The sequence below is a fragment of the Poecilia reticulata genome, chromosome 22, assembly GCF_904066995.2.
Source record: "Poecilia reticulata chromosome 22, P_reticulata-male-v2, whole genome shotgun sequence".
Classification (NCBI taxonomy): domain Eukaryota; kingdom Metazoa; phylum Chordata; class Actinopteri; order Cyprinodontiformes; family Poeciliidae; genus Poecilia; species Poecilia reticulata.
The window spans coordinates 7,009,550-7,026,748 of record NC_088851.1 but is presented as its reverse complement, the minus strand read 5'-3'; the positions used below and the strand labels follow the sequence as shown (position 1 = coordinate 7,026,748).

The 17,199-nt window shown below is 39.8% G+C and overlaps 2 protein-coding genes across 2 annotated transcripts; one reads left to right on the top strand and one right to left on the bottom strand.

The window, feature by feature from the left end:
• Positions 1 to 58: 58 nt before the first annotated feature.
• On the bottom strand, positions 59 to 11,142 carry gmfb (glia maturation factor, beta). The gene is made up of 7 exons (XM_008398982.3): positions 10,987 to 11,142; positions 7,734 to 7,830; positions 5,993 to 6,042; positions 5,820 to 5,869; positions 5,651 to 5,733; positions 5,311 to 5,384; positions 59 to 4,512 (listed from the first exon to the last, which is right to left on the bottom strand). The coding sequence occupies exons 1-7, from the start codon at positions 10,987 to 10,989 to the stop codon at positions 4,441 to 4,443; spliced, it is 429 nt and encodes a 142-aa protein (XP_008397204.1). The 5' UTR covers positions 10,990 to 11,142; the 3' UTR covers positions 59 to 4,440.
• Positions 11,143 to 12,070: 928 nt separating this feature from the next.
• On the top strand, positions 12,071 to 17,159 carry lgals3a (lectin, galactoside binding soluble 3a). The gene is made up of 6 exons (XM_081603555.1): positions 12,071 to 12,249; positions 12,633 to 12,650; positions 12,761 to 13,465; positions 14,338 to 14,426; positions 14,690 to 14,846; positions 16,127 to 17,159. Exons 2-6 carry the CDS (start codon positions 12,636 to 12,638, stop codon positions 16,280 to 16,282), a joined length of 1,122 nt encoding a protein of 373 aa, XP_081459681.1. The 5' UTR covers positions 12,071 to 12,249; positions 12,633 to 12,635; the 3' UTR covers positions 16,283 to 17,159.
• Positions 17,160 to 17,199: the final 40 nt, after the last annotated feature.

Here is a 17,199-nt window from a genome sequence, read left to right as displayed (position 1 = left end):
ACGAGGCAAAAATCGAATCATTTCTGAATAAAAACAGAGTCTCTGGAAAGCAGAGGCGTAGACATCACTGTCAGTTTATTTGGACAACAGGACAGACACAGGTATAGAAATATGTCAAGTTTCACTGATGTCATGAGACAGCTGGTTATCGTAGATGTTTCGGTTTTTAGTAGAAAGGAAAGAAAAAAAATCATAGGCATTTTGATCAGAGAGGACACTTATTGAGCAAAGCTACACATTCGTAGGTTAAACGATTCAAAGGGTCGGATTTACAGCTGTTCAAACATAGAAGCTCAGGAATCCACAGGATACGACCAGATGCAACGCTCGAAACCAAAAGTGAGCTTGATTTTGATAACACAGAAGACAGTTTACTACATTTCATTTCCACTTAATATAACAAACATTGAGTATTTTTTTTATTTTTGTAAAGAAACAATAAGCATGTAAAGACTTCAGATAGAGTAGGAATACAGCTCAAATACAGAGGCCTGTACTACAAAAGTCGTCACGGGTTTTCAAGTCGTACTAAACAGGTGGAGTCGGTAATGGGTCGCTAAACGTCAAGTCGTGATGCGCGAAGGAAATGAGCACCGTTCCTTCCTGCTGAAAAACCCAAGCGGTGAACCTGAAGTTGTCTCACAGCTTCATAGTACCGGTTCTGGATGTTTGAGATGTAAAGACGTCGCTTCTGTCTCAAAGAGCAAAGAGGAAACGGTTTGATGGAAATAGTTTACATTCAGTAGAGAAAGCATCGATTTACAGTAGCTGTCCACATTTCTGGCATCTGGACAATTTGGAAAGATAGTCGGTTTTCTATTTTTTATTGTTTTAAGCACATAAAATCAAGAACATTGCACATTTCAGAGTTAGCATACAATGGATAATCCCCAATATATTCCATAAAGTTTTTTTTTATATAAGCAGTGTAGTGTTGGTAGGTAAAATGACTTTACTCTAATTCTCTCCCGTAGCTTCATCATTCAGGCTAACATGAGGCAGGCAGTGTATATCTTATCAGTAGGCATGTGAATCACCATCAACACAGGAGCAATCAGTCTGTTTCTACACTCCTAGTGTCTAGTCATAAGCAGGTAAAAACAGGATTTGAATGACAAAAATGTCAAAAGAGACATTTATTTTTAGTGCGACGTGCACTTATCCAATGTTCACTTTGAGTTTTCCAGGAGATAATAAGGAATTAAGACAAGGCATTGGTGAGCTAAACCGTATGACATCTTTTTGTGGTGAAATCTACAGCCTTTAACCCTCCCATTTTTCGTTTAATAAAAACTGCACTCGGGGACGACGCTCATGAGACGTGGAGCTGGCATGTGCCCATTTAATCTCCTCTAAGGACGTGACCGATATAGCGAGGTGGAACGACGCTTTTAATAAGAATCAGAAAACCTCCTGAGCCATGGCTCATTGAGGATTTTCCTCACCGTCGCATGAAAATAAGTCACTGCAGGATCTGGAATACATTTCTTATTACTAAAAAGATGTTTTTCGTTGCTATTTGGAGCTGCTTATACTGATTGTGCTTTTTTTTTTTTTTTAAAGAACATACATAAAAGAAATGCTCTTTAGAAATCCAGACAATGGTTGACCAATAGGCTTGGGCCGGTTTGAGATGTTTTGGTACCACTGTTTCCAAAAAAAAAGAAGCAATTATTAACACATGTTGGAAGAAAAACCGGATACATTTATTACCAACTTGCAGCTAAACTTTATTGTGCAGAATATTTTACCATTCTGCTTTTTACAGAGTAACACAAGTATACTAAGCTAATATTAGATGCGCTGAGCCTGTAGTCGGTTTCCTATTAAGGATGAAATAATACATCTAGATAATGAGAGTGAAATTAGATTTTAGCAATAATTTGGAGATTACAATAGACGTTTCAGAAACTTCAATTTGTGTTGTTCTGCGATGATCAATTTCAGGTTTGTTCCCAGACACAGGGCTTCGAAGGACATGCTAACTTTAACTTCTTAGCAGCTAACAGTTAGCTAGTAGCGGTGGAGGGTTTTTGTGTGTGTTCCTAATCATCCCCCCCCTCCCCCCCCAGTACTCAAATTGCTTCCACGTAAATAATTTAAGAATATCGTCAACCAGAATGATATGAAGACTGTCGATTCAGGGCAACTCAAGAACTACTTCCTTTTCCATTTCAAAATAAGAGTCTGAAAAATAATACGAGGGCATCAGACTTAAAGTGCCTTAAGTCAGACTTAAAGAAGAAAGGCTTCTGTAGCGATCTTAAAAGAAACTTTTAAAAACAGTGACACAGGTGAGCAGCCCATGCCTATTGCACAGTGACACATTAAACATCGCGATTCACAACAGATTTAAGAATTTGCCAAGAAAATACACAAAATACATAGTTAACGACTAGACCGAGGACTTTGAGACTGGCACCAATTATGAGCAGCTGCCACATTTCGGTATGAGGAAGCCATTATGGAAACGTAAAGAGCCCAACGTCATAAAATATGAAGCACAACAGGCGTTTCAAGGAGTTGTTACACCATTATTTTTTTAAGGCTGCAACAGCTACAAAGCAAATAAAGTGACTTTACATGAGAATTAATCAACATTCAGTATAACAGTAGGAGTTCCAACGCACAATGATGGCTGGCAAGCTCCGCATAAAGAGACTGTATTCCAGTAGATTTAAATCGGGGGCAGATATTTACTACCCTGTGTGCACTGTTGTCTTCGCTGTCCTGGTTACTAAAGTTTTGAGTGAAAATTAAAAAAAAGGTTTGTGTTTGGAATGTATTTGGAAATATTGTACCCTGGTTAGAACCGGTCAAGAAATATGCAGGTCAAAGACATTATCCATCATTCATGTAGAGTTTTTATTTTCTTTAAAGAGGAAGAAAAGTCATCCATATTCAAACCAACAGGGCTTCGGTGCCTTGCAAAAGTGAAGCTTTGAGCTTTTCCATATGATGTAATGTTATAACCACAATCTATAATGTATTTTATTGGGGATGTTCTGTGATAGCTCAGGGGTCAGAGACCTTTACAAACCAAAAAACAACAAAAAAAAAAACATTGCTGCTCTTTCTCCTACTGTGAAGCAAGTACGACATAAAATTCATTCAAGTAATTTTTCCAGTAAGATACTATTGTCCTACATAAATTTATTTAGATTTTTTTTGTATTTTAGACAAACTAAAAACATCCAATTTTTACAAAAAGAGAATGATTTCTGTTTTTAATCGACGTTTGATATTTTTGGAAGCGTCAGAAAAAAATATAACAAAAACGCATTTAAAAAAAAAAAAAGCTAGAGTATGAGAACAAATAACTACGGAAATGACAATTGTGAAGTGGAAGGAGGAAAACGCATGGCTTTCAAAATTTCTTACCAAATAAAAATCTGAAAAGTGTGTGCATTTCTTCCCCTATTCTCTGACTGTTGTTAAATCTCTGAATGAAGAGACCCCAGAGTTTCAACTGAGTACACCACTGAAGAAACGGTATCAAGATCAAGTTTGTGTTTATAACATGACAAAATGTGGAAAAAGTTCAGCAGGTGTGAAGACTTTCGCAAGGCACCGAATACTTTTAGCCACGGTTTCTCGTTCATGTGCTCAGTTTACCTGACTAGGTGTGAGTGTTAAGTGTTTTTGTCTTCTGGGGAGCTGCTGACGGCACCCACCTTATCATTTAAATGCCCTTGGGTGAGGACTGAAGGACCTCAGTAGTGTTTTCTGGATTCTAGCTTCAACTAAAAGGACAAAAAGAAAACTCTAAAATCAACATAAATCTAACCTACAGACACCAGAAATAATAAGAACAAAACAGATTAGATAAAAACCGTGGAAAAAAAAGGTAAAAAACAAATCGACCGAGGAGGGCCTCCATTGCAAAATCGTTGAGTGTAAACTTCTTAAGGAAACAGAAACCGTAGCTATGAAGACGCTACGTCCCCCCCCCGGATGATGAGAGCATGCTTCGGAAAAGGCGCAAACGCACGTTTCGTTTCTGTTCACTTTAAAGACCTATGGGAGTGTTAATTCAGCACAGACACGTCACTGGCACATGGAGAGATGGTGTGGGAGGCGAAAGCAGACCTGAATCAAATAGCATTTGCAGACTGAGGCGACCAGATGGGCGAGGTTTAGATATGGCCGTGATTGTCGACGATCACGGAGGTGGTGCTCAAACTCTTGTGATGGTCTGAACATTCTGGCGCAGGCTGAATTGTAATAAAAAATATACATATATATCTTATATATGTATATATAAGCGGCCACATCTGTGATGTGGCCACTGACTGCACAGTATTTGCAAAAGCTATTTGAAATTCAGGTCCGCCGAGAGAGGAAGGTAACATCTGTAGTGTGTTCTTCTTGAAAGATGGAGCATGGTTGTGCGGTCGGGATCCCCCTCGCATCCCAAGCCTCCGGATGAGAAGACCTTACTTAGCGAAAGAATCCAAGTTTCTCTTTAAGCCAATCTTCCGTTAGGTCCTCTGTGTTCCTGATCTCAAACGCCTGACAAATGAGAAAGGAAGAAAGAAAGAAGGAAAAATGACCAAAAGTTGGTTACTGAACCCTCCTGCACTGACATGTAAAACTGCTGCAGAGTAAAATAGAAAATTTGTTCCAAAAACAAAAACATCTTGCATTTCCCTACTTCTTCACATGGCCAAAGCTGGGACAAGGGTTTAGTGACATCTAGTGGTACAGGTGAAGACTGCAACTAAATAAATATGTAACATTTTACATATGTAAATGTACATATGTAATATTTTGTAGGCGAAAAGAAACTTCTTTAGACTATCGTTTTGGCTTCGTGGGCCAGGTTACAAATTAAATCACAACATGGCTCCTCTATTAACCCTTAACAACGTTTTTACCAGCATTTTACTGAGCAGTAGCTGGTATATTAAACTCAGCAGATGCTCAGTTCCACCAGGTGGTTGCTAATTGCTGACGACTAGTCTGAAGGAGCTAAGCGGGGATAGTCAGGCTCTGTGAGGTGGAAGCTCGGAAACTGCAGCTCTAAGGAGGAGCTGCGTCTCGAAGGCGGAGCTAGGTCCACCCGGGCGTTCTGCACAGCTGAATGGTTGCCGCGGGAGATGAAATGATTTCTCAAGCATTCATGAAAGAATCAAGGCAACGCTCCAGGTGTGTTTTTGACGAGGGAATAACATTACGACACGATGTAAAGTTAAAAAAAAGTAAACTTTATGTGACACTACTCCTTTAACACAGCTGAACGCTAATATTTTTAGCACCTTGTAGTGGATACAACCGGGCCACAAAGGACGTAGCCAAAGATTCACCAACCTTGGTCAGTTGAACCGTTTGCACCAGCTTGTTTTTGCTTCCTGCGTACATCATCTGTTGCTCCGGTTTACAACCTGCCAAGCAAAACAAATATACGTAAGGAAAGAAGAAGGTGTTTTCTCATGAGTTGAGTCTTTGGTGGCCGGTGTCCTGCAATCCTTCGGTCCGATGCACCACAGACAAACAAATTACATCCTCAGCATGCATCCAGGTTCTACAAAGTCACATTAATGGCCTTTAATTGGGTTTTGTTGAAGCAGAACCACATTTAAAAGTTGCAGGACACCGTCACCAGGACGTTTGGACTTTTTTGGGTTCCCTGCAGCAGAATCAGCCTTACCCACTGGACTGGAGAAGATGAAGCAGAGCGGATAGGACACACGTCCATCATCGTGTTCATACTTATAACTGTAGACGATGAACGTTCCCTGGGCTAAGGACAGCAACTAATATGTGATTACATTTTATTATAAAGGTAGGTACTTAGATGTTGTCAGTTCAAAGGATATCTGGGTTGTCTCTCTGGCAGTTCATCCTTTAGAGCATCAGGTGAAATATCCTAAAAGGAAAAAAATAGTTTCAAAAACGGGAATATTTTTAGCATAGTGACTTTAAAAATCAAACCAAGACTAAATGAGCCATTTAAAGGTGGGAGATTTAAAAAAAAAAAAAAAAAACTTACCTCATGCTCTTCTTCAAGAATAACTAGCTGCTTGTCTTTATCAATCTTCACTGAAAACACACACACACACAAAAACAACAAAAGTCAATAACTAAATCCGCCAGCATTTCAGAGTAAGAAATACCAAGAAGCTGAAGCAATCTCTTCCTCTGCTTGTGTCCTGTAATATCTGGAGTTGAGAGTCCCTGTCATGCAAACACGCGGCTAATCCCATTCAGCAGAAATGACATTCTGAACCGGACAGGGTGGAGGATAAAGCTTTCCGTCTTTACAGTTCTCCACCTCACCTCCACTTCTCGAGTCAGACATGACTCAGCATTACCGTGGCCACGAGGCTTTTTAATACGCGTAGGTTTAACTTTTTTTGGCCCCCCCCCTCCCTACATCTGTGTTTTAAGCTAAGCACAATTAATAAGAGAAATCAAGAGTTAAGTCTGAAATAGCTTTGGCAGTTTTTGCATTAGGTTAAAGTTCTTGCATGAGAGGAATGTTGGCCCTGTCATCAGGTTCATAAAAACACAGTCATGGGACTGCATTGTTTCAATAATCCAGCCTTTACAAGCTTTCTAAGACGGTTACAAATCAAACCTCAGGCTTCAAAACGCACAAGAGATTCCAGACTGTCAGTACATGTGGGTAAAATAAAAAGGTTATGCCTGAAGAAGTAAGTTGACTCAAAAATTTGTAGAATCAATTTGAGCAGAAATAAAGTCATTTTCTCTGTTTTAATCTGTCGTTCACGTGATTTTGTCCCACTGTTTTTTACACTAGCTTTGCAGAAGGGCTGCAGCAAATGATTATTTTAGTCACTGGCTGTTCAAATATTTTGATGATTAATCAGATTTTATAAATATTGTCAAATTCTGCATATTTTTCATCGAACCGCTTGTTTTATGCAAGATTTTTTTTTAAAATACATAAAAAAAACAAAACAAACAATTCTATTCCTTTTATTTAAGTAAGAAAATAAACATTTTATAGCCATTTTATAGCCATTTTATAGTCATGTTATAATGCAATAACATGACATTCCTGTACTGACTTTGATAATTTGTTGTAAAAAAGCTAAATAAATAAAAATACAGCCAACATCAACATGTGAAAAGTTCAGTCTTTTCTGCTTGACAATAATCCGCTGATCAAGTTTCAGATTAGCTGATTAATAATTTAACAGTTTAATAGCAGATTTTTATTTACAAAATTTGAATCAAGTGAAGGTAAACCTGCCACTTGAGGAGTCTGTATAATACCCTGGTTTCCCCCAGGGTATTATAAGCCTGGCGGGCCACCAGGCTTTACTTGTGCCCCCTCCAGACTCAGCATTGCTTATTTAAGTTTTTTTTTTCTAATGTTTGTATGTTTTTTTATGTTTCCAATAACACATACTTATTAAGAGATATTTTCAAATTTCCTGTCAACTTTAAACATTTTTTAACTCAAAAAGATGGCGGACGGCTGGATGAGTGACTGCCCCAGCACCCAACCACTGGGCTTAGCGAGTTTTCTGGGGGAAACCTTGATGGTAGAACATATTTACGGACAAATAAGGTTTACTAACCAAAAATCAAAACGTTGTCCTGAATATGTTGTTCTTACAATTACATTTTGGCACCTTTTTTTTGAGTCTGTACGCTTCAGTTAACGACTCATCGATTGCTAAATTAGTTGCTTCCGTAAGAGATTATGAACACAAACAAATTGATAATCAACATGCAACAGAAGAAAAAGGTGAGGGACGTACTAATGATGGCCGCGTTGTTGGTTTCCTTCCGGAAGCGAAACTCCTTCAGCTTCTTCACCAGCTCTTCATCCACGTCACACACGACCAGTGATTCACTCTGACCAGAAAAAGGGGGGTGGGGAGAATGTTAACAAATTTTTAAAAAAGCTGAATAAATAAATACAAAAGTAAAATCTAAGTGGAGTTTAACCCAACTACACAACGACTTCATTGTTCTTATTTATTTCTTAATATGAAAATCTAGTAAGCATGAACTTCGAGTGTCATTGCAAAGATGCTTTTGCTCATGAAAGAAGTAGAGAATGTAAACAAGAAAAAAAAAATCACATTAATTAAATGTTCATAGAGTCAAGTTCTCTGCTTTTATTTTGAAAGCAGCGTTTCTTTGTCTATATACCATTCTAAGGTGTTAAGGTTCCCAATACGAGTTTGCATAGGAACCAAATGTGTAATAATGACATTAGTAAAACTCAGAGCCCACAACAAGAGCAGCTGCACCGATGCTAATGAGCAGCGCACGTTGTGAACACACATGATGGTTATATCATGATTTAACGTAGCTTGTGTGGGATATGTTCAACACTCTCCTCTTCATATAAACAGACTCATTGCTTGGGCAACAGGAAGTGTGTCCTCACATCCACCCATTGTCCCTCTGACTTCTGCGCTCAGGGCAAACAGTCAAGTCTTCTGCAAAGCTCCACATAAACAGACGCTGCACACTCTCATCCCAGTTAAGCGTTAACGCAGCTTTCACCCGATTCATCGAGATTTTAGGGTTGTTGTTGTTTCTTACAAACACTGAAAAAACGACAAAGAAGCTAATATGGCATTACGAATTGTGTTTTTACAGCGTTCATCAAACAGACACTACGACACAAGAAAATAAGTCGACACACACACGTTCTATTAGTAGCACTGTTACTTTTGTTTCAGTCAGTATGTTATTTTTTTTACTATAGTTGGATTAACTTTTCTTTCTGGTTTAAATAAAACCTCACATCACGTGCATTTGTTTATGTAAATACAGAGGAGCCCTTTTTTTTTTTTTATGTTTACTGAATGATATCATCTCTCATTGGGCCCACACCTGCCTATAACAACAAGCATGTCCTCACATTCAACCTCTGCCCTCAGGGAAAATGTTTTTCAAGGCATAAAATACACAAACGGCTCCTCGCGCTCATTTGAATCGACGGCTTGGACTTCCACCTGCTTCTGACTCGCATCACAACATTACGAACACTAAGAGTAACGGAGTATCTCATTCAGTATGGAGTAATGCACCATTTTAAGATTTTTTTTTGTGTGCATATATTTTTACGTTAGATAGAGCCTCAGAGTTGATCAAGACAGTATATGTTTTCAGGCGAAGCTTTGTATTTCTTTTCCTCACTAAAAGCTATCCGAAAATATCTCTCTCTCTTATTAAGGGAACACAGTTTTAAAATGTTTGGCTAGTTAAGTGGCTGACTACAAGCGCTACATGAGCAGATAACCTAGCTAATTAACCAGCTAGCGTTGGCTCCTAATTTAAAAAAAAAAAAAAAAAGGCAGAGCGGCAAAATATACGACATTCTGCACATAGGCGGTTTTAAAAATGCTAATAATTTCTGAGATTTTTCATTTTTGCTTAAATGCGTTTTAAATAAATCAGTGTTACATCATTCTCTCCATAACATAAGGATGAATTATTTCGAAAAAACACAAGCCTTCTCAAAACTAGTATTTTCATCGTAACAGAGTTAATCAGACAACAAAATCTATTGGTAATGAAACCATTAATTCACACAACTACGGATTATTATTATTATTATTTCATTTTATTTTTTTGCAAACAGCAACAATCCTGACAACAATCCGTACAACTCAGAGGATTTCATCCACAGAGGAAAACAATCCACCGGTATGAACAGGATATTATTGGTCTCTGTCACGTCCACACGCAAGGCCTTACATAACTACATCACAAAAATATTTGAAAAGGAAAATCTTTAAAGAGTCTCTGCAGACACACTCGCAAATCTTTGATTGCACCTTCCTGAACAGATGGCTGGTGGGAGTCGGGATTTCACTGAGCTCTTGGAGAGATCCTTACAGATTAATTTGTGATTGCTGTGTGTCTGTGTGTTGGATAAGGGAACAGACGTGACAACTGAAGGAGACCGCGGCTTTTTTTTTTTTTTTTACTTTTAGCCCACATTCCTCCAGGCTCTCCAAATCGCTGTGGTCGGTGAGGTTGCTAATTCAGCCAGGAGACGACAGGGAATTAACCCCTGCTGTTTGACCATTGACGCCTCTCGTGTCGGGCCGGCGAAAGAGGAATATTGACAGGCAGCGCAGAGCATCGAGCTGTCACAACATGCAGCGGAAAACCCGGAGGGAAGCACTGCTCAGCGCGATAAGCAGGGCAGCTAGCGTTACGGCAGCTCCAGAGCAGCCAGACGTGTTAAAACCCAGCACCGCTGCCTGCTGCAGCAAAGTACCCGCACACTGAGGCAGGAAGCACGACGCCTTCAAATTCAAATTAAAAGCATTTGGCAGCTATTTAGAAAATACGATTCCTAACAAACCCACGTATTATTCATGTCTGTAGTACTGAGCTATTTTATCGAAGTTATGGCAGCAATTTCTACCGTGGTCAGGCTTTAAATTAAGATTTTGCAGGAAACCAAAGACTATAAAAATAGAAAATGAAGGAATGAGGTGGAAAGAAGAATGGACGGGAAAAAAAAACATACTGAAATCAAATTCCATACTTTTGCAGAATTGTCTGTGGAAACCATGAACTCGAAAGAAGAGTTAATCAATTTGGTCAACGTTTAGGTTGTTTTAGTAAAATAAATTTACTAAAACAATTTTCAGGCTTTAAAATGACCTGAAATAGGACATTTTAAAGCAATCATTTGTTAATATGATTTGAACTCAATCATAATTAAAATGTACGAACTATGAGTCTTTAGTAAATATGAACCGTAACCTCAACGTTGCGGATTATTTCAGATTTAATAATTCTATCTTTTTTTTTTTTTTTATTCCACCGGAAGTAGATTGTGTCTGTGTCGGTTACATTGACGCATTAACAAAACACGGAGGGTGTAACTGATGCTAGGCTAGCAGGCTAACGCTCAACAATCTCCGATATCACTTTTCATGAAAACTCCTAAAAACTTCCTGTCTGTTGCCAATGCGGTATTAAGCCGCAAAAACCAAGCCGGAAGCAGCTCGTTGGTACGGAAACATAACAACTTACCATGATTGTAGAGTTTAAAAAATCTCCCTGAAGCCGCAGCTGCTGTTCTGAATGGCAGAAACGCTTTCAGTGTTTTTTCTCTTTACTTCCCATCATCCTGTGACTGGTTTGACCAATCCCTCACAGGCTCCCCCTTCCTTCACAACATGCTCTGCAAGAGAATGAAAAGCTAGGAACAAATATCACAGTCTAGTAACAATCAAATTCGTATATTTAATTTCATTGGCCATTTTGGAACTTCTTTCAATAGTTGCTGCAGCTCATTATTTTTGTTATTTCTTATTTGCTAAGCAATTTGAACATGTGCCGCATTGTCTTTAAAATTAATGTTTTTTTAAAAATGAAATTGAATCATTATTGTACTTTTTTCAAATATATAAAAAGAAACATGTTGATTATTTTAAGTTTTTCTTGCATGAAACGTGAATAACTAAATTACTTTATTTTTTAAATCCCTTCTTTGGTGAAGCACACCAGGTCTAAGCCCAATTAAAACAAAAATAATTTAAAATCATGATCATATTTTTACTGTTGCCCCATGCTTGCTGGGGATGGGAGACAGCATTGTAACTGGACTCAATAGATTCAATATGAACATGACTGAAATAAGATGATTTATTGGAACATTTGAAGTGTTGATGTTTCTTTTTATTTTTAATGTATTTATTTTTGCAGTGATTATTATTATTCGTTGTTGTATTTGTAGGCTTAGTGGCATTATAGTTAGACGTGTAAAATTTAAAGGGAGAGTTAGAATTTGGGTATTGGGCATTGTACCCTTAAGAAACAAATTGCGCATATTGATAAATTTTTCTAGAAATACGCATTTATTATTTTAATTACTGAGTTAAGACGTAAGCGGAAATATAATACATCGTTTATTTATTTTTGTGTCATGTACAATTAGTGTGACATTTATGTATACAATGCTAAAACTATTTTTGTTTATTTGTCATTTGGGTTTTTTTCTGTTTTCAGAAAAAAAAAGAGAATACATTAGAGAAAATAATACTTAGCTTAAATAATAATTTTTTGATTTTCGAGGTCATGTAAATAAAAAGCGGATGTGTGTGTTTTTGCACCGGAACTCGCCCGTTCGCGAGCTTCCTTTTCAGGAGTTGTAGTTTTTCTTAGCAGAACTAACGTTAGCTTCCAGTTGTGAGCCTCGTCAGGCCAAAGGAGTTGGCTAACTGGTTTTTTCGGAGCTGTAGAAAACATCGCAGTTTCCTGTTGTCGTTCAAGCAGAGCCTAGCTTCCGACCAGGTATCGTAAAACATCAGCTTTCGCGGTTTATTTATTCTCTCAACACGAATGTAGACCTAACAAACCTAAACTAACAGCTAGCTGGGGTTAGCTAGATTGCTAGCCAACTCTGTACCATCAGTAGTTTACACATCTCTAAACAAATCCCCCCCTCTAGATAATGAGGCAAAGTGCCGTCTTTGTTATTGCTGTGGTATTTAAATTTTTTTCAGTAATGTTGAGTTATTTTCAGTGTGTCGCAATGGACTTTGTGAATCACCATTTCAGGGTGGAAACATTTACTCAGAGACTCTTGGAACTGCCCAGAGACATTTTACAGCTTGATAAAATATGTTGGAAGTACTCAATAAAACTGATTAAAGTTGTTTCCTGTTCTGTTTTAGATCATGGCAGATTTCTCGGTGAGTTTAATGTATCAATTCCCTGTAGCTTGCAGTGGAAATTACCTGTTTGTTTTTTTTGTTGTTGTGAGTGCAGATGGTTATCTATACTTTCTCTTTTTGTTGTGTAGCTGTCAGATGCTTTAGGAGATGACACGTCGAGCCAGGCTAAGAAAATAGGCCACACTAACCCTACGGCCCCTGCCAGCAATCACCCTGCCGCTCCGAACCCAGGATGGCCCGGTTCTGCCCCAGGAGCTCCCACCCAGCCCTCTGCTCCGGCTGACTTCAGCGGTGGATTGTCTGGCCCAGGAGCCCCGGGGCCGTTCCAGTACCCCTCTGGTCCTGGAGCGCCGGGGCAGTACCCGGGACCTCCCTCAGCACCCGGCGGCTTCCCTGCTGGTCCCGGAGTACCTGGACAGTATCCCGCACCGGGAGCTCCGGGTCAGTTTCCCTCCAGCCCCGGGGCACCTGGACAGTTCCCCGGGCAGTATCCGTCTGAAGGAACTCCTGGACAGCTGCCCGGGGCCCCCGCTCCTTACCCATCAGGGCCGTTTCCTTCTGGCCCCGGCGCTCCGGCTGGCCCTTACCCGAACGTGCCTTTCCCTGGTGGCCAGCCAGCAGGAGGCAACGGGATGTACGGACCCGGGGGCCAAGGTGGATTTCCCCCTCCGGCCGGTCCAGGATCTTTCCCAGCGTTCCCCGGAGGCGGATTCCCCCCGATACCACCCGGGTCGTGGGGATCACCCGGAGGAGGTTTCCCGACCCCGCCTGCTCAGTTTGGCCCCGGGCCCATGGGTCCGTACGGCGGTCCTGCTGGTCCAGGAGGCACATTGGTGAGTGTGAGCTCTTCCTGGAGTAAATGCGTCGCTTCTCTTGCTCGCTACTCTGCTCTTCTGTAAATCTAATCTGGGCATTTTGGTGAAAACAACTCAAGCTTTCTCGGACTAAAAGTTAACTTCTCTCCGTCTGCTGGTGACCTTTGACTGGGAGGTGCGTCTGATTCCGGGTTTCTGCTCGGGGTGCGCCGCAAATGCAAAGTAACGGCAACGCCCTGTTCAGCAGGAGTGAACGGAAATGTATTTCTGTCTTTCAGCCCAGATATAACCCGCCGTTTTATTGAAAGCAATGAGCTCAGCTTTTCAGCCGGACCAGGACGTCCCACCCGAGCGGCGCCAAAGATCGAACGCATCCACATCGACGAGTCGTGTTGGAACGCAGCGTTAAATGCATCTGATTTAATTGTTTTGGTTTTTGTTTTGTTTCAAAGTGCAATATGAGTTAATTTTCTTTGATTTTACGAATAATGTTTACCAGGTCTATGCTGCTTTAATCTAGTCATATAATCTAGTCAGATGCTGCTCTGACTTGTCCCTCACACGAATGAGTTTCAATAAAAACCCTTTCAATGTTGCTCAGACTTCAGTTTGTGCAGGTGTTTGACTTTCGTTGAAATGCGCGGAGATCATGACTCACTCAGGTGTTGCATTGGGAATATAGGCAGAGTCAGAATTTAAGTTCTTTTTTTTTTATCTCGTCAATAATTTAAAAGTACCTGGATCACACCTACGGGATATTAACAAACGGGTAAACAATTTCTCTTTGTATCACATCATTCAAAAGCAAAAAAAAAAAAAAAAAAGCATTCTGAAAACTGTGGAGCAGAGGCAACGCTGTCGGTATTTACACTGTAAATATTTCTTTTCAGATTGTGCCGTACGATCTCCCACTCCACGCTGGGATCATGCCGCGCCTTTTGGTCACGGTGATTGGAGAGCCAGTTCCCGGGGCAGACAGGTACAGAAAAAACAATCCTCACAGTCTGTGTTTGAAGTCGCGATGTGCTTCAGAACGAAATATGAATGTGAAGTGGATCTGTGCTGTTGAACTCGGTTGTTATGGGCAGTTGTGTCGGAGATTAGTGAAAATGTTTGCACTTTGTTTCGTTAACAGCCGCAAGCTTCAGTGTTTTTCATTGGGATGTCGTGATGATCTGATATGACTTTGTGGGAAAATGTAACAATCGGAGTTTGTATTTGTGTAATTTATAAACTCTTCAGGTTCCAGGTTGACTTCCTTAAAGGTCCGGATGTCGTCTTTCACTTCAACCCTCGCTTCAGCGAGCAGACCATCGTCCGAAACTCCAACCTAGGAGGTTACTGGGGCCCGGAGGAGCGAGAGGGGCCCTTCCCCTTCGTCCAGGGGCGCCGTTTTGAGGTAAGCTCTTTATTAACACCATTACAATTTAATGAATGTATAAAAAAAAATATTAATATAATAAATATTTATTTATTTTATGTCTTACTGTAATCTGGTAAAAGTGTCGATTTACTGTGCAGAAATACGAGGCAGTAATTACAAAACTACACCACAGGCGTTAACAATACCACAAAAAAAGAGCAATAAGAATAATCCAAAAGTTGTGATATTAAAACAGAAAACACCAACAGATATTTGTAAAATTTAAATTGTTTAAGTTCATCGACGTAGTAAAACTACACATGGCTCCGATTTTTTTTTTTGCAAAGCCAAAAATAAACAAACACCAGAAAACATTAGAAAAATGTTTAAGATGAAGAAGCAAATATACAAGTCATGGGAAGAATCACAGTTTAAAATTAAATTCATAACTAGAAAATCCTTTTGTGCAACGATCAGCGGAGTCGAACTGTGGAGTCATTTGGAAATCAACAACATCCAAACAAAACTTTTCAAATTATCATACAAACATTTGATTATTGCTGGGAGATTTTAAGAAATAATGATTGTTTTTCAAATTAAATAGATGCAATATTGGTAAATGGACTGAACTTATATAGCGCTTTTCCAGTCATTTTGACCACTCAAGGCACTTTCAGCCATTCGCACTCACAAACTTATACACTGATATGCAGATCGGTAGGCAATTTGGGGTTAGGTTCCTCCTGCCACCAAAACGTGGCAGGAAGCTGGAATTGAACCTGCAACCTTCAGCTCACAAGACAACTGCTCTACCCACAGAGCCACAGTCGCCCCATTAAATATGGGTTTAGTTCTTATATGTATGGATTATACATGCAATAAAGATTATGCAGGTGGTTAAGGAGGGGGAATAATGACACGTTAGCCTTCCACCCAATTCCAAAGTTTTGACATTATGGCTTCATGCTGTATTTTATTTTGTTTGCTTGTTCAGAGAATGAACAAGCTGGACATATAATTTTTATTTTGTTGTATCAAGCAAACATTGCACATTTTTGAAGCACCAATCTCGCATTTCACAAACACCAAACATAGTTTCTAATCAACCTGATACAGAAACTACTAAGGTTTTCACACTTTTTTTTTAAAAATTGTTTTGATTGTTTTGTTTTTTTTGTTTCTTTTATTGCGCACGCCAATGTTCTGTGCACGTTCGTGTTCAAAACGCCCGCCAGTTCAAACTGTTTTCGCCGCAGCAGAGTAAATAAAAGAACTGACCCGAGCAAATCTCGGTTTTTGTCGCCCCCATCTCGCAGTTGAAGATCCTGGTGGAGGAGGACATGTTCAAGGTGGCCGTGGACGGCACCCACCTGCTGGAGTACGAGCACAGAGTGGGCGGCCTGGAGGAGGTGACCGTGCTGCGGGTCACCGGTGACATCGCCCTGTACAGCGCGGCGCCCAGCATGATCTGAACCCCTCCCCCATGTCCCTCCTCCCCCCCCCCGCCCCCACAGCCGCTCGCTCTCGAAACGATTAGCCTCCGCGTTTCTGACGACCGCCCGCCCGAAGCCCCTCCCCCTCAGACACACGGAGGCAGCTGACGAAGTTGCAAGTGCGGCCAGCAAAGTGCAATTGTCCCTCACGTGGCACATTTTATCGCAACGCAGATTGAATTAGGTTCGCACTTGATAATCCTGTTTTTTTTTTTTTTGTTTGTTTTCTACTGAATAATCTCATTACAAAATTATGTTTCCACTTTCCTCTTAGAAAAATGTATGAACTGCTTTGCATTTTTTGTTTCCCTATTTTTTTTATTTCTTTTTACCAATTTCTAATTAAGGAAAAGATTGAGTGACGTAAACGTGTAACAAATTAAATATGGAATAATTTATTATATGAAAAAAAAAAAGAAGGTTGTAAGCTAAGCAGGGACGAAGACGTGTTCCAGGCGTTTCACATTATTTCAGCAGTGTTTTGTTTACATGTTTATTATTTCGTCACAACTTAACGCGACGAGCCTTCGTAGTGCATGAAAGTGTGATGCTGAAAATTTCACTTTTATTTCAATGCTGAACCACGACCCTCTGGAGTCACACACATATATATATATAGTAGGCTAATCATGAAGTTTCTTCAAATGTAAGTATTTATATGCAGTGTTTGTTCCTCTTCTCTTCAGCTGTTTTTCTCCCGACCCGTTAACGTTTCCCCAAGTTTGAACAAAACAGCGAAAAAAATGGCAACTAATTATTAAATTAAAACGTGTGTGGGAGAGATTCTGACTTGGTGCCAAAGAGAAGTGGTACATATTTTGAATTTCTAAATAAAAGGACTACGTAAAACTTTCAACTTGTGAGCTATCAGTTCTTATTTTTTATTTATTTATTTA

Coding starts and splice junctions, on each gene's coding strand:
- lgals3a (XM_081603555.1), top strand. Junction 13,466..14,337: donor CTGGTCCAGGAGGCACATTG/GTGAGTGTGAGC, acceptor ATTTCTTTTCAG/ATTGTGCCGTACGATCTCCC. Junction 14,847..16,126: donor TCCAGGGGCGCCGTTTTGAG/GTAAGCTCTTTA, acceptor CCCATCTCGCAG/TTGAAGATCCTGGTGGAGGA.
- gmfb (XM_008398982.3), bottom strand. Junction 5,734..5,819: donor CTGCCAGAGAGACAACCCAG/ATATCCTTTGAA, acceptor AGCCCAGGGAAC/GTTCATCGTCTACAGTTATA. Junction 4,513..5,310: donor AAACGGTTCAACTGACCAAG/GTTGGTGAATCT, acceptor CTCATTTGTCAG/GCGTTTGAGATCAGGAACAC.